The sequence below is a fragment of the Vanellus vanellus genome (genome assembly GCF_965231255.1).
Source record: "Vanellus vanellus genome assembly, chromosome: 19".
Taxonomy (NCBI): domain Eukaryota; kingdom Metazoa; phylum Chordata; class Aves; order Charadriiformes; family Charadriidae; genus Vanellus; species Vanellus vanellus.
The window spans coordinates 5,367,528-5,379,210 of record NC_138924.1 but is presented as its reverse complement, the minus strand read 5'-3'; the positions used below and the strand labels follow the sequence as shown (position 1 = coordinate 5,379,210).

Sequence of the window (11,683 nt, the reverse complement as noted above, 5' to 3'; positions counted from 1 at the left end):
CCCTAAATTCATGGTCGGGGTGAAACCCCACCCACTCCCCTCTCGATAGAAATGTTACTCGGTCTGTGTCAAACCAGGACAGTCTGGCCCTTGGGTCTCTAAGTCTTTCCACAGAGAAGGTATGGGTGCAACGGGGTGTAACTGTGCTTTTATTACAATTATTAATTATACAGCAAAAAGTCGCCACTTACATAAGTCAAAAGGCAGTGCTGACTTCTGCCTGCGCCGAGCTGCAGCATCCTCTGGCTGAAGCAGAGAAGCGGCTCCCAGCGTAAAGGCGGGCTAGGAAGGCAGGCTGCTATCTCCCGCATTCCTCCTCTACTGACTCAGCAGGAAATCCTGTATAAACCCATCAGAAGAGCAAGGATAGGGACAGGCTTATGGGAAAGAGGAGGGAGTTCCTTCCCTGAAAAGGAGATAAAGAAAATGCTGAAAGGCGGCACAACGGGTCAGCTTTAGGTAATCCCATCTTCCTGATTCACCTCTGCCTGGGGGAGGGAAAAGACAAAGGGAAACAATTCCTAAAAACTTATCAGAGACAAATACATTTGATATCCTGAGTGTGCTTTTCACCTCTGAGATTCCGAATACTCTGCTCGGTTACAGCACTAACCCTGCTGTCTCTTGGGGTCCCACGCTTGCATGAACACGTTGTAGAAATGGAACAGCAGCAAACTTTAGCCCCTGAAGATTAGTCTCCACCAGAGAAAGGAGAGGTACTCCTCTAGAAAAGAATCCAGAGCAAGAATTTAATGTAAGCAGGTCAAACTCCTTGGCAGTTTAAAGCCTTTACATCATTACTGCTTTTTTGGTGCCATATTTGGAACAGGAAGCAATTGTAGAATTGTTCCTCATTTTAGTACACATGGGAGCACATCCCTTTTTCTACTCCACGGACGACGTTCTCTGCGTTTTGAGGTCACAGACTACTTGCATTTTGTCTTAACGAAGAAACATCCCTTCAAACGCTCACTCTGACGTGCCTTTGTGTTCTGGAAGACATAGTACTGACAGGAACCACCACAACAAGGCATAGTATTTTTCAGAATTCATAGCAACACCTACCAAGTACAGCTCCTACTGCTTACACTCAGACACCCCAGAGAGAAAGACCGTAAGGCAGCTACCACCTTCAGCAACACATCCTCCTTGCTTTTTATGGATTTCACCTACAAACTTAGCATTCCTAGAAAACGTAGCGTATGAATAATTCAGCATGGGTAACGACGGCATCCTAGGGAGGCAGGATGAGGCCGCACAACCTGAATTCATTTAGTTCACCAAGACCAACTCAAGTCCATCTTCTTCACAACTGAGAAGCGTGTCCTCATACATCTGTTCTACTTAATGCAACATCTGCTTAATGCAACATCTGCTCTACTTAATGCAAAACACCACTTATTTATTCAGCTCAAAAGCCTGACAAGCTCAGAGGCAGAACAGTCTGTTTATTTGTAGGACTCTCACTCCTTCTCCATCCACGAAAGCTAAGAAACATCACGTTTTGATGGCTCATCCTACGACACAGATGTATCAACAGGGTTTACCTGCCCTAAGGGCAACTCAAGTGAAGCAATTCTCATAACTCATCCCTCTCCACAGGGAAAATGCCAACAACTACAGAACATCCATTCTGCATTCTTAAGCGCTAGAAAATAAAACACTGTCACAACTTACTCCAAAGCACCTGCCTCTACGGAGACAAAGCGAAAAAAAATTCCATGCAGATCTCTAACACGGGGTGGTGGTGGGGATGTGGACCTTGCAGCTCAGAAGTTATCCAGCTCTAAAGTCTTTGGGTATGTACAAGGGAGCTAAACACAAACATCGCTTGCACTTGATCACATCTGCTTCCCCACCACCATGGTAATACCACTGAGAAGCCATTACATAAAGCCAGCTCAGACAAAATGCAGGATTTCTGGCAGCACTGTTCAACAAAGGCTAAATTGAAAAAGGGATTCTCCCTTTTTATTGTTTTTGCTTTAAATAATTTGGCATTAACAAAGGCTTGAGAAGAAGTAGCACCACATTCTGGATGCCGAGGTCCTGGGATGAGCGTGTCTGAAAGATAGCAGGCACTTCTAATTAAAGATATACTGAAAAGACAACAAACTAAGTTACACACAAAACCACTACTGCATATGCTTTTCATTTAAGCACCAATAAGTAAATATATATATGGATGTTACGATTCCTACTGGGGAACCCGAAGTTCAAAGCAGAGAGCTCAAGCAGAGAGAAAGGCAAGTGTCATTACATGAAGCTGAACACAAGCAAAACTATTCTGTTCCAAGCCTTTCTGCCACAGGATTTGGAGGCTTTACAGACATAATCTTTTGGAGAAGACATTGTTCTAATCCAAAAGCAAAAAGTAAATGAAATACAGCTAACACCTTTTTCCATATTCTTCATGTGCACATCACTTGGTCTTTTTGTCCCTTCCTGCAGCACCTGCAAGCATTTCTTTATTTTACTGAAATCCTCCTTAAAAAAAAAAAAAAGAAGACAGAACAATCCAACACATCCCCTTTATTCATTTAAAAAACATGGAAGAAAAGTAATAGGGAAAGTTTTAGCAATAAAAAAGGGATCCTGCTTAAAAATCTATAGAACTCGTCTAGCAACATAAACTGATTTCTTTGGGTTAGAGATGACCCCATACAAAACCCCAAATTCAGAACACTCACAGTGCAGGAGAGTCTGGCTACAGACCACTTTTCTACTTTAGGTTAAACTCTTCCCTTAGATTCATGTATCCCACTGCTACCAGCTTTGACATAAGTAGAATACGTAGCCCTCACAGTAATATTTTCCTTAAATGGTAATGGATATGTTTTAGCTTTCAGACAAAAAAACACTCTGGGCCATGTTTGAAAGAACTCTAGGGTCACAGAGACTTATGGCTGACTCTTTAGAGCAAACTTAGAGCAGACTGCATAGCAGTTATACAAGCAATTAAGAAAAAATCTCTTATTTGGCATTTCTCTATCAATATCTCTTGGGCCTGTGACGTGAAGGTCATTCACCATTAAGCAGATATAACGTATGCCAATGGGTTCTGCTTGGCTGAGATGAAAGACTTTCATGCTCCTGAATATAAAGCAATGAACAGTGTTTACAGCTGTCCCTGAAAGGCCTCATCCTCTTCCCATCACAAAACTTGGCTCTTCAGCATCATCCTCCTTCTCTTCCTCCTCCTTGCTATCCTCTTCATCATCCTCGCTGCTGACTTGCTCTTGAGATTGATCAGGTTCTAAAAAACACAAACAGTATGAATTGATAACATATTCCTGTGTGTCTCCCTTGTTAAGCATTTCACAACAAAATCGTCTCAGGTGCTAAGCAAACGTGTATTGGGTCACGCTAATTAGCACGGATAGATAACATATTCCCATGAGTCCTCCTTGTTAAGTATCTCACAACAGAGTAGTCCCAGATACTAAGGAAACATGTATCAGGTTATATTAATTCTACTGAGTGATGCAGAGCTCAGAATATCAAATTCTCCCTTGGAGAAATATTCCCTTACCTCCAAAGCTACCACTGTGCCAAGTCCATCATTAAACAACTCCACCTCCTATGGAACATTATTTCAAACAGAGGTAGTCAAGCGCTGAAGTGACAGATTATCTCATTCCCAATTCTTGTGTGTCGGCATGAACTTTCAAGTACCACACAGTTCTGTTAAAGAATGCAGGCACTGAGAAGCCACAGAGGAAGCTCAGTATATCCCTACACACTTTTTTTTTTTTTTTTTTACAGAAACATGTTTACCTTTTGTTTACAGAAATTCCACAAGGTGCCATGAACTTTTACAGACTGTTTGGTATACTGCAAGTACAGGAACTCGTTAAGATATGTGCAAGATTAATGAGGGTAACAGAAAACTCACGAAGCCTGCTAAAAGACCAGAAAATACCTACCAGAAATTAAATAAAGGATAATGAAAATTAGGTACAGCATAAAGTGGGACCTGAATCAAATACCCATTCTTCTGCTCCCAGCAGCTCTTGTACCTTTACTGTTTCTCAGGCCAAGTCACACTCAGCTCATATTCTGACCAGTTACACGTAGGATTTAGGATTAGTGGTCTGATGCCACCGCGTGGCGAAGTTCTGTACTTTCATTTTTTATTAGGGGTCTGTATAATAATGCAACTTAAACAGCTGGCCGTATTTAGTGCCAACCTTTATTCTTAATGTTTTTACTACAACAAAGGTGAAAGACGGCAACTCAGAGGTTTTCTTTATTCATTCAAAAAGGAAGATAAATTCTCACCTGCCACATCCCACAAATACATTTCAATTAATTTCGAAAAAATTCTCAGATCTCAACCCAGGGCACACAAAACTAGAAAAAGACAAGCCTGTTCTCAGTAGACTACAGATGGCTATCAGCAGCTCCTATCTCCACTGATTTTATTTTTAAAATAGACAATCACAAACTGTAAAGAGCTAAGAACTGTTCTAAAGACAGGAGAGTTTGGATTCTGGCTTCCAGAAGATGAGTTACTTGTTCTGAACAAAAGCATTCCAGCCCAATTGATACATGGCAGTCCCATAGCACAGTGCCAGTCCCTGATCCAGCTCACCTCTCTCTCAGACACTCCCTAAAGGGATGGGTATTCTGTTTTGCTCACTCAAAGTGAACAAAAGTATGTTGACTCATACTTAAATTCTCCTCCCAGTCACAATTCATAAATGAGTAGCTTAAAAAAAGAAAAAAAAAAACAACCAAAACCCCAGAATGAAAACAAAAAACCACACCCCCCCACTCTACTACATTCACTTGCTGTCACAAGTAAAATTAACCAAATGATTAATTTGTCCTCCCATGTTTATATGGGAGGCTGGCAATGGTTCAGTTGACACAGATCCAATTTTGAAAAGCAAAGCAGAAATAAGGTGGAACTGTCAGACAAGTCACTGTTCTAGAAGAATTATCAGGAACTGTTGTAACTTTAGGACTGCAGAGTTAGTGTGCTTAAGCACAAAGCAGTCTGCTGATTCACAAAGAACAACTATTTGAAAGACCAAGCTGAAATACACTTACTGAAAGGAAGCAACAACTATTCAAGAGTCTGAGCAAACAGTTACACTGACATTGCTGAACATTAATTTTCAAGACTGCAGGAGAAGAGAGGCAGTCAGTTTTTTCACATTTATTTCTGTGTGAAACAAAATAGTCGCGTGGAACAGATGGCACCAAGGTGGCTCAATTTCTTACACACAAAATCATATCTCGGTTCTTGCTGTCCAAGCTGTGCATTTTTTCCACCTGTTTTCCCATACACATTCAAAATATACTCGGAAAAATAACAGCCTTTAACAATATTGCCTTTTTTAGCAGAAGATGTTCTAAATCTGCAATTTGTCAGGATAGTTGGGGCAAAACATCCACAATCAACAAACTCGGTTTCCAATGTTTGCTGTCCAGAATTTCCCCTAATAAAGGGAAAACATTCACAAGCAGCCAAGTTATTTGTAAGATTAAATCTCAACATAGATTGCTTTCAAAGAGGACTTTTGAAACATTAGCTAAAATAACAAGCTTAAGGCTCCTATCCCTGTACTGAGAATACTTGGGGTAGCGGGGTGGAACAAACCCTTCTAGGCTTCAATTAGGGAACAGAACTAAGTCTTGAGAAAACTAAACTTCACTGACCTTTTTCCTGCTTCTTTTGTTCGAGTTTATTTTTCTTAGCTTGCAGTTTCTTCTCTTTTAACTTCTGGCTATAAAGCAAAGAAGAAAAGACTCTTATGCAAATCCAACATTGTAATGCTTCTGCACATTCATACACTGATAAAGGACATATTACAGACATCTTGGAAAAACAGACTTCAACAGAGAAGTTCAAATGGAATTTGGCCTCAACTGAAAATTCAGTGAGAGCAAACTTAGACACATGATCGACAGAAATTTTTCTATGGTGTTTTTAGTCTAATGTTTTTTTTTTTTTTTAAAAGTCTTTCATGACACCACTGCAACCAAAACTATATGATATACAAGAATCTCCAAGAACACAGAAGGAACAAAAATGAAACTGCTCCTACATTTTAGCTACCTAGCCTGATAAACAAAGAGAGAAAATGTTGTCAAAACCCAGACCGCTGGAACTGAAAATAAAGTCATCACCATGCATACTTTAATTGCAAAAAATAATGCAGTACGCTTTGACCTTCATCTTTGGCTGCACTTAATCAGTATGTTGGACCCTAGGAGTAAAATTAGGGCTAAGAGGGAATTTCAGTTCGTACGACCCAGTTCTATTTGCCTAGCAAAGGTAACCAGGCAGTCTAATGGCAGACACGTGGCAGAGCAATCCGGGATTCAACTTCCTCTCTCAACACCATAAACAGAGCGCCAAGTACTGTACCTGTTAGGTCAGGACAGAAGAGAAGGGGGGTGGTGAAGGAAGTTAGAGGGGCTCCTACAGTGCAAAGCTGCTTGGGACCTACACCATTAGACTACAGAAGGGGGACAAGGAGGTGTTGGGAGTGTTTAGGCAGCGTTTGCTATTTGAACAGTTGTTCTCCATCTCAGCCAGGGAAAGGCAGCAGGCCAGATCTGACTTGCTGGCCATCTGTTGGACCACACTAAATTAAAGTAAGATGGCAACAGTGCTTGTGTTGTGCACTTTTGTGCTAATATGCCAGTGAGTCACTATGCACAGGCCTTTCAGCAGCAACTCTCAGCTACAAGACGCAAAGCCCCATTCTCAAAGACGGAAGAGAGAGGCTGCTCAGGGTCAGACCCTCTGAAAGAGCTGAGACATGATACCCTGCTATTTCTGAAAGGTATGGTGGACACAGACTGTGGAATTTAAATTCTTGTATCACTGCATTACAATGCTCAGACTATTTCTTGAGAGAATCAATTTGGTAAATGATTCACTTTGTCTAAAACTTAAGAGAAGGATGGATTTAATATTTTTTAATTTTTCCATCTAACTTACTAGACCTGCCAGACATTTCAATGCGGTAGGTAGAAGCAGCTACTGATTTAACAATACTGCACCCATCGGTGGCCTTTTCAGTATTCACAGACTGAACTGGACTAGTCACACTGACAGTGTACGCAGGACAGCATTAGGTCCCACCACACTCCGAATCCATACGTGTATGTGTTAAGCAGTATCCATTTTTGCACTTAAGCTGCTTAGTGTCAGCTGTTTCAGATATTTATCTAAGCCAGATGTAAATATAAACCTTTCCAGACACTGTTATAACAAATAATGCAGTAAGACATGTTGCAGTCAACACCACTGTGTCAGCAAAAACTGCTCAACCAGTCAAAAGTAATCCTGCTAGCGATGGCACGGAAAGTAAACCATGCCAGCAAAGCCTGTCAAGTTTACAGCCACCTTTAGAAACCAAACAGTGACATTAACAAAATTAATTTCCACGGCCAGACTTCTCAGCTGACAGATGTAGACACAGAATGATAGCATTTATCCAAAGCATGCAGCTATAGATGAGGCACAGGGCATGAGGGTTTCCACGTCAAGCCTCCTGGGAACAATCTGCCCTTACCGCTTCCTTCTGCGTTTTGCTGTTTGTTCTTCTGCAATCATCTTATTCCTCTCCAGTTTCTTCTGGAATTCCTCATCTAGTCTTTGCTGTAATTGATCACATGTCATACTTTGGTCACAATCTAAATTAAAATACTTTTTTTCAAAGCCATGTCCTTTTAGGGAGAAGTCTTTTAGCAAAATACAGAAGGGAGCTTTGCCAGATTTTGTCTGGCTACTTCTTTATACAAAAGCCATATTCCTAGGGATGACCTCTATACAGACAACATTTTTAACCTGCAGCCTGAGCCAAACAGCGAAGCCTTTAAAGGGAAGAATCCTCACCAAAACAGATGAGGAAGGTTTGGCTTCTGCCCTAAAGAACGTTTCAGTAAAAGCAAGACAATAACTAGAGACACAAAGATTAACATATATATCAAAGGACTTGTGTTGGCCAAAAGAGAGTATAACAAGACTGCTCTCTGAAAGAGGTGCTATTCTACTCCTCCTTAAGACTTAAAAGAGAGCAATCCAGATTGTGCACAGGTGCTTGCTTTGATTCTGTCTGTGCAAGACAGTGGCATTAGGGATTTGCAGTTTTTAAAGCATTTTCAATCCAACCTGAGAACACAAATGTTCACGTGCAGTCTTACTGTGTGCTAGGACCCCAATGAACAGAGAAGATGGAGCACGCCTGACACAAAGCACCAAATGTTTCAATACTGACAAAGACGCCACATATCACATATTCCTACATTTTTCCTCTGATAAGGGATGGTTTGGAACTGAATTATTTGTACATGACTTTAAAAAAAAAAAGATTTGCAATGAACATCAAATAGTCGGGGGGGAATTATAAAGAGTCCTGCTGACCTTCTCAGCCATGGCATCCATGAAATCTTGCCTCTGGTACTCACGCCGACGAAGATGCCGGTACACATGAAACTCCCCACTCCCAGCTCCAGCACTGGAACCTACAATAAATAAGAGTTAGTCTGCTAGAAAATAATATTTACTAAATGCTCACAAATGACTACAGCTAGATGCTGAGGGACAGGACACATGAAAGGGCACTGTAAGATGAAAATCTGCTAACACCACACAGAGTGTGTCACCATTTTATATAAGCTCAAATCACTCACAATCAAAAGCCAAAGTGAGCTGCAAACCATATGCTTATGCTTCACTGCAGTTTCTACTGGTCAGTTACTCCCCTAGACAGAATCCAGTCTTAACTGGACATTGAGGCAGTAAAAGAACTAGGGATCAAATGCACACCCTTTTATAAGCACACCTCTTTTATATGCAGAGGTGAGCTAAAACATCCTGAGGCTGCTTCTCACTCATTTTCAGCATCTCATACAAAAAAATAAAGGTCAACAGAAAAGTGATAAATTCCATCAAATTATACTTTTCCATGCCAGACAGATACTACTGACAGTTTTTGACTGTTTCTTCATAAATGAAATCCCTGTAGCTGTCTTTCTGGCATCAGTCTATATGTTGAAGTCTCAAAGGAGCTTTCAACATTGCAATCCATTCTCTTCCTCTGTCTCCTGAGCCATTTCTCAATGCAAAGCACAAAAATGCATTCCTCAAAGAAGACACCTAGTAATTAAAACATGGCAGCTGGGATTGCACTAGAAGCGCTCTTGATACCAACAGAATCCCAGCACATCAGGTGCTCCCAGAAAAACAAGACAGTTCAACTCAAGCACATAGCAAAGCTATTTGAAAAAGCCATCAGGGAATTACAATAAGCAGAACAGTTTATTCCAAAGTGTATAAAAGCTTTAGTCCAAGATCAATTATTCTGAAATAACCAGTCAGCCTCTAAAAAGGATCATTAATAAGAATGAAGGTCCCAAAGAAAGACAGAACTTCTATATGCAGCTACAATTTATACCACAACTACTAAATTTAATCCCTGCAGGTAAAAGTAAAGTGTAAGCAGAATACTTGCATCAGGTTCCTTGCACAGCTGCCACCTCCCTACCTGAGCAAGTACAATCATATCCACTGCATGTGTCTGCTTCTCACTACCTGAGATTCAGACTCAAAGCAGTCAAGAGGGACTTCATAATTCTGAGCTTCCAGAACACTCTCAGATCCGCAGAAAGGACAGATTTACTTATTGTCATTTACTTGTCATCACCAGAGCAGCAGCTTATTTCACTGCATGTAGTCCACGTGCTGGAGCACCACAGGCATTGTTCACTTTGCATTCTGACAACAAGCAGAAAAGTGGAACCCGAGAACCAAATAAAACTTGGAAAAGCAACTCTTGAAGTACATTTCATACCTCTTTTCTCCAGCAAAATGAGCAACAACAGAAAACCGTCTCTGGTGTTTTCTGTTAAACACTTTTCTAAGTTTAATGTAGCTGACCCTAGAGTTATCTGAAGAATAGTATCTTTACCCATGACATCTCTAACAAACTCCGGGGGAGGTCTTGGTGCCCATTCATTCAGTTTTTCAGGAATTGGTACAGTCTTTTCCTGCAAGAACAAACCAACCAGTCATCAGTATCTTCTAGGAGCAAAGTCTGCAATTTTAACACATTGTTGAAAGGTGGTATATGTCTGACAACAGCCTCTTCCATCAGCTGACAGATCTCAGAAGGAACACAGCTGTAGCAATTTCTTCATGCATAGGGATCAGGAGCAGGCAGAAAACAAGAATCGGGAGGTATCATGTCTTTCCCTCACATTCAGTCCTGCAGGTCAACAAACCCCAGGAGGATTAGGAGTGTCTGTGCTTCTTTTCAGTATGGAAACTAGAAGGAAGCAAGTCAGCACCTCCAGCACTCGCAGAACCTGAGTATACTCCCACTACCAGTGGTCTGGGAAGAGATGAAAGGCATTTGTGCACCTCCCATGCCAGATCTACAGAGGACAGGGAAGAGCAGGGAAGGGAGAACACATGGTGCAAGGTCAGAGAAAGAACACGGCGCGCAACGTCTCAGCCTCCTCCAGCACACGCACAGAGGGAGGGTGAGAGTCTCCACCTGGCAAACACCTCCTCCTCAGGACAAGGATCAAAACACCCAGTTAGAGGAATCCGTGTCATGCTCCCCCCAGTTAAAAACAGCGGGCAGACGGACGATCAGCTGCACTGCGGGGCCAGTCCTCCCGCCGGGATGGGTCTCTCTCCTCAGGGCACCCCGGGGAAGATGGATCCCTCTCCCCTCACGGCAACCCGGTGTGTGTGCCGGGGGGGGCGGGTACGCGTGTCGGCCTCTGTCCCCTCACAGAGCCCGGGGGTGGTGGGGTTGGGTCCCTCTCCCCTCACGGAACCGGGGAGGAGCAAGCGGGGGTCATTCCGTCTCCCCTCACGGACCCGGGGAGAAGGAAGGCGAGGGGGGAAGGGGAGGGGGGGGGGGGAGCGGTGTCGATGTATCTCCCCTCACGGACCCGGGGAGAAGGAAGCGGGGATCGTTCCGTCTCCCCTCACAGAATGGGGGAGGGGAAAGGGGAGGATCGGTCCCTCTCCCCTCACAGACCCCGGGGAAGTGGCTGTATCGGTCTCCCTCTCCCCTGACGGACCCGCCGCCCGGGGCAGGGGCAGGGGCAGGGGCAGGGGCAGGGGCAGGGGCAGGGGCAGGGGCAGGGGCAGGGGCAGGGGCAGGGGCCCGGACGGTTGCCCTCACCGGGTTCCTCATGAGCCGCTCGAGGCGGAGGCGCTGCTCCTCCGCGGCGCTCCGCGGGATGACGAGCGGCTGCGGCTCCTTGCGGGGCCGGGGCGGCCGCGGGGCCGAGGGCGCCGCCATGTTCCAGCCGCCTCCGCGCCCCGCCCCGACGACGACGTCACGCCGCGCGACGCGCCCGGCCTAGCGGGGCCGCCGCGGCCTGTCATGGCGGCGGGCGGCGGCCTGCGGGGAGGAGAATGACCACTGTAAAAGGGAACCCCGCGGGGAAACGGGCGTCTGGCGGGCCCGCCAGGCTCCTGGGGCACGGTCGGGGGCCGGCAGGAGAAAGCAGGCAGCGGCCGAGGGTGGCTGCGGGCCCTGGCGCGGCTTTGCTGGGGGCTGAAGTTGCTTCTCCCCGGTGCCAGCCGTGTCTGGGGCCCGCTTCCCCCGAACGCTGCGTTTGCGGGAGAGCTGATTTCCCCCGTCCCCCGAAGCACCTTCTCTGGGCTGCAGCGGGTGCAGCCTGTCGCCCATGGGGCCCC

General features: G+C 44.4%; 1 protein-coding gene across 1 annotated transcript; it reads right to left on the bottom strand.

Annotated features, from left to right (window-relative positions):
* Nucleotides 1-2,423: 2,423 nt before the first annotated feature.
* Nucleotides 2,424-11,296, bottom strand: PRKRIP1 (PRKR interacting protein 1). Its single transcript, XM_082493003.1, has 6 exons — nucleotides 11,163-11,296; nucleotides 9,933-10,011; nucleotides 8,387-8,487; nucleotides 7,536-7,621; nucleotides 5,668-5,735; nucleotides 2,424-3,256 (listed from the first exon to the last, which is right to left on the bottom strand). The coding sequence occupies exons 1-6, from the start codon at nucleotides 11,280-11,282 to the stop codon at nucleotides 3,141-3,143; spliced, it is 570 nt and encodes a 189-aa protein (XP_082349129.1). The 5' UTR covers nucleotides 11,283-11,296; the 3' UTR covers nucleotides 2,424-3,140.
* Nucleotides 11,297-11,683: the final 387 nt, after the last annotated feature.

Coding starts and splice junctions, on each gene's coding strand:
- PRKRIP1 (XM_082493003.1), bottom strand. CDS start 11,282: ATGGCGGCGCCCTCGGCCCCGCGGCCGCCCCGGCCCCGCAAGGAGCCG. Junction 10,012..11,162: donor AGCGGCTCATGAGGAACCCG/GTGAGGGCAACC, acceptor TTGTTCTTGCAG/GAAAAGACTGTACCAATTCC. Junction 5,736..7,535: donor GCAAAACGCAGAAGGAAGCG/GTAAGGGCAGAT, acceptor TTTGCTTTATAG/CCAGAAGTTAAAAGAGAAGA.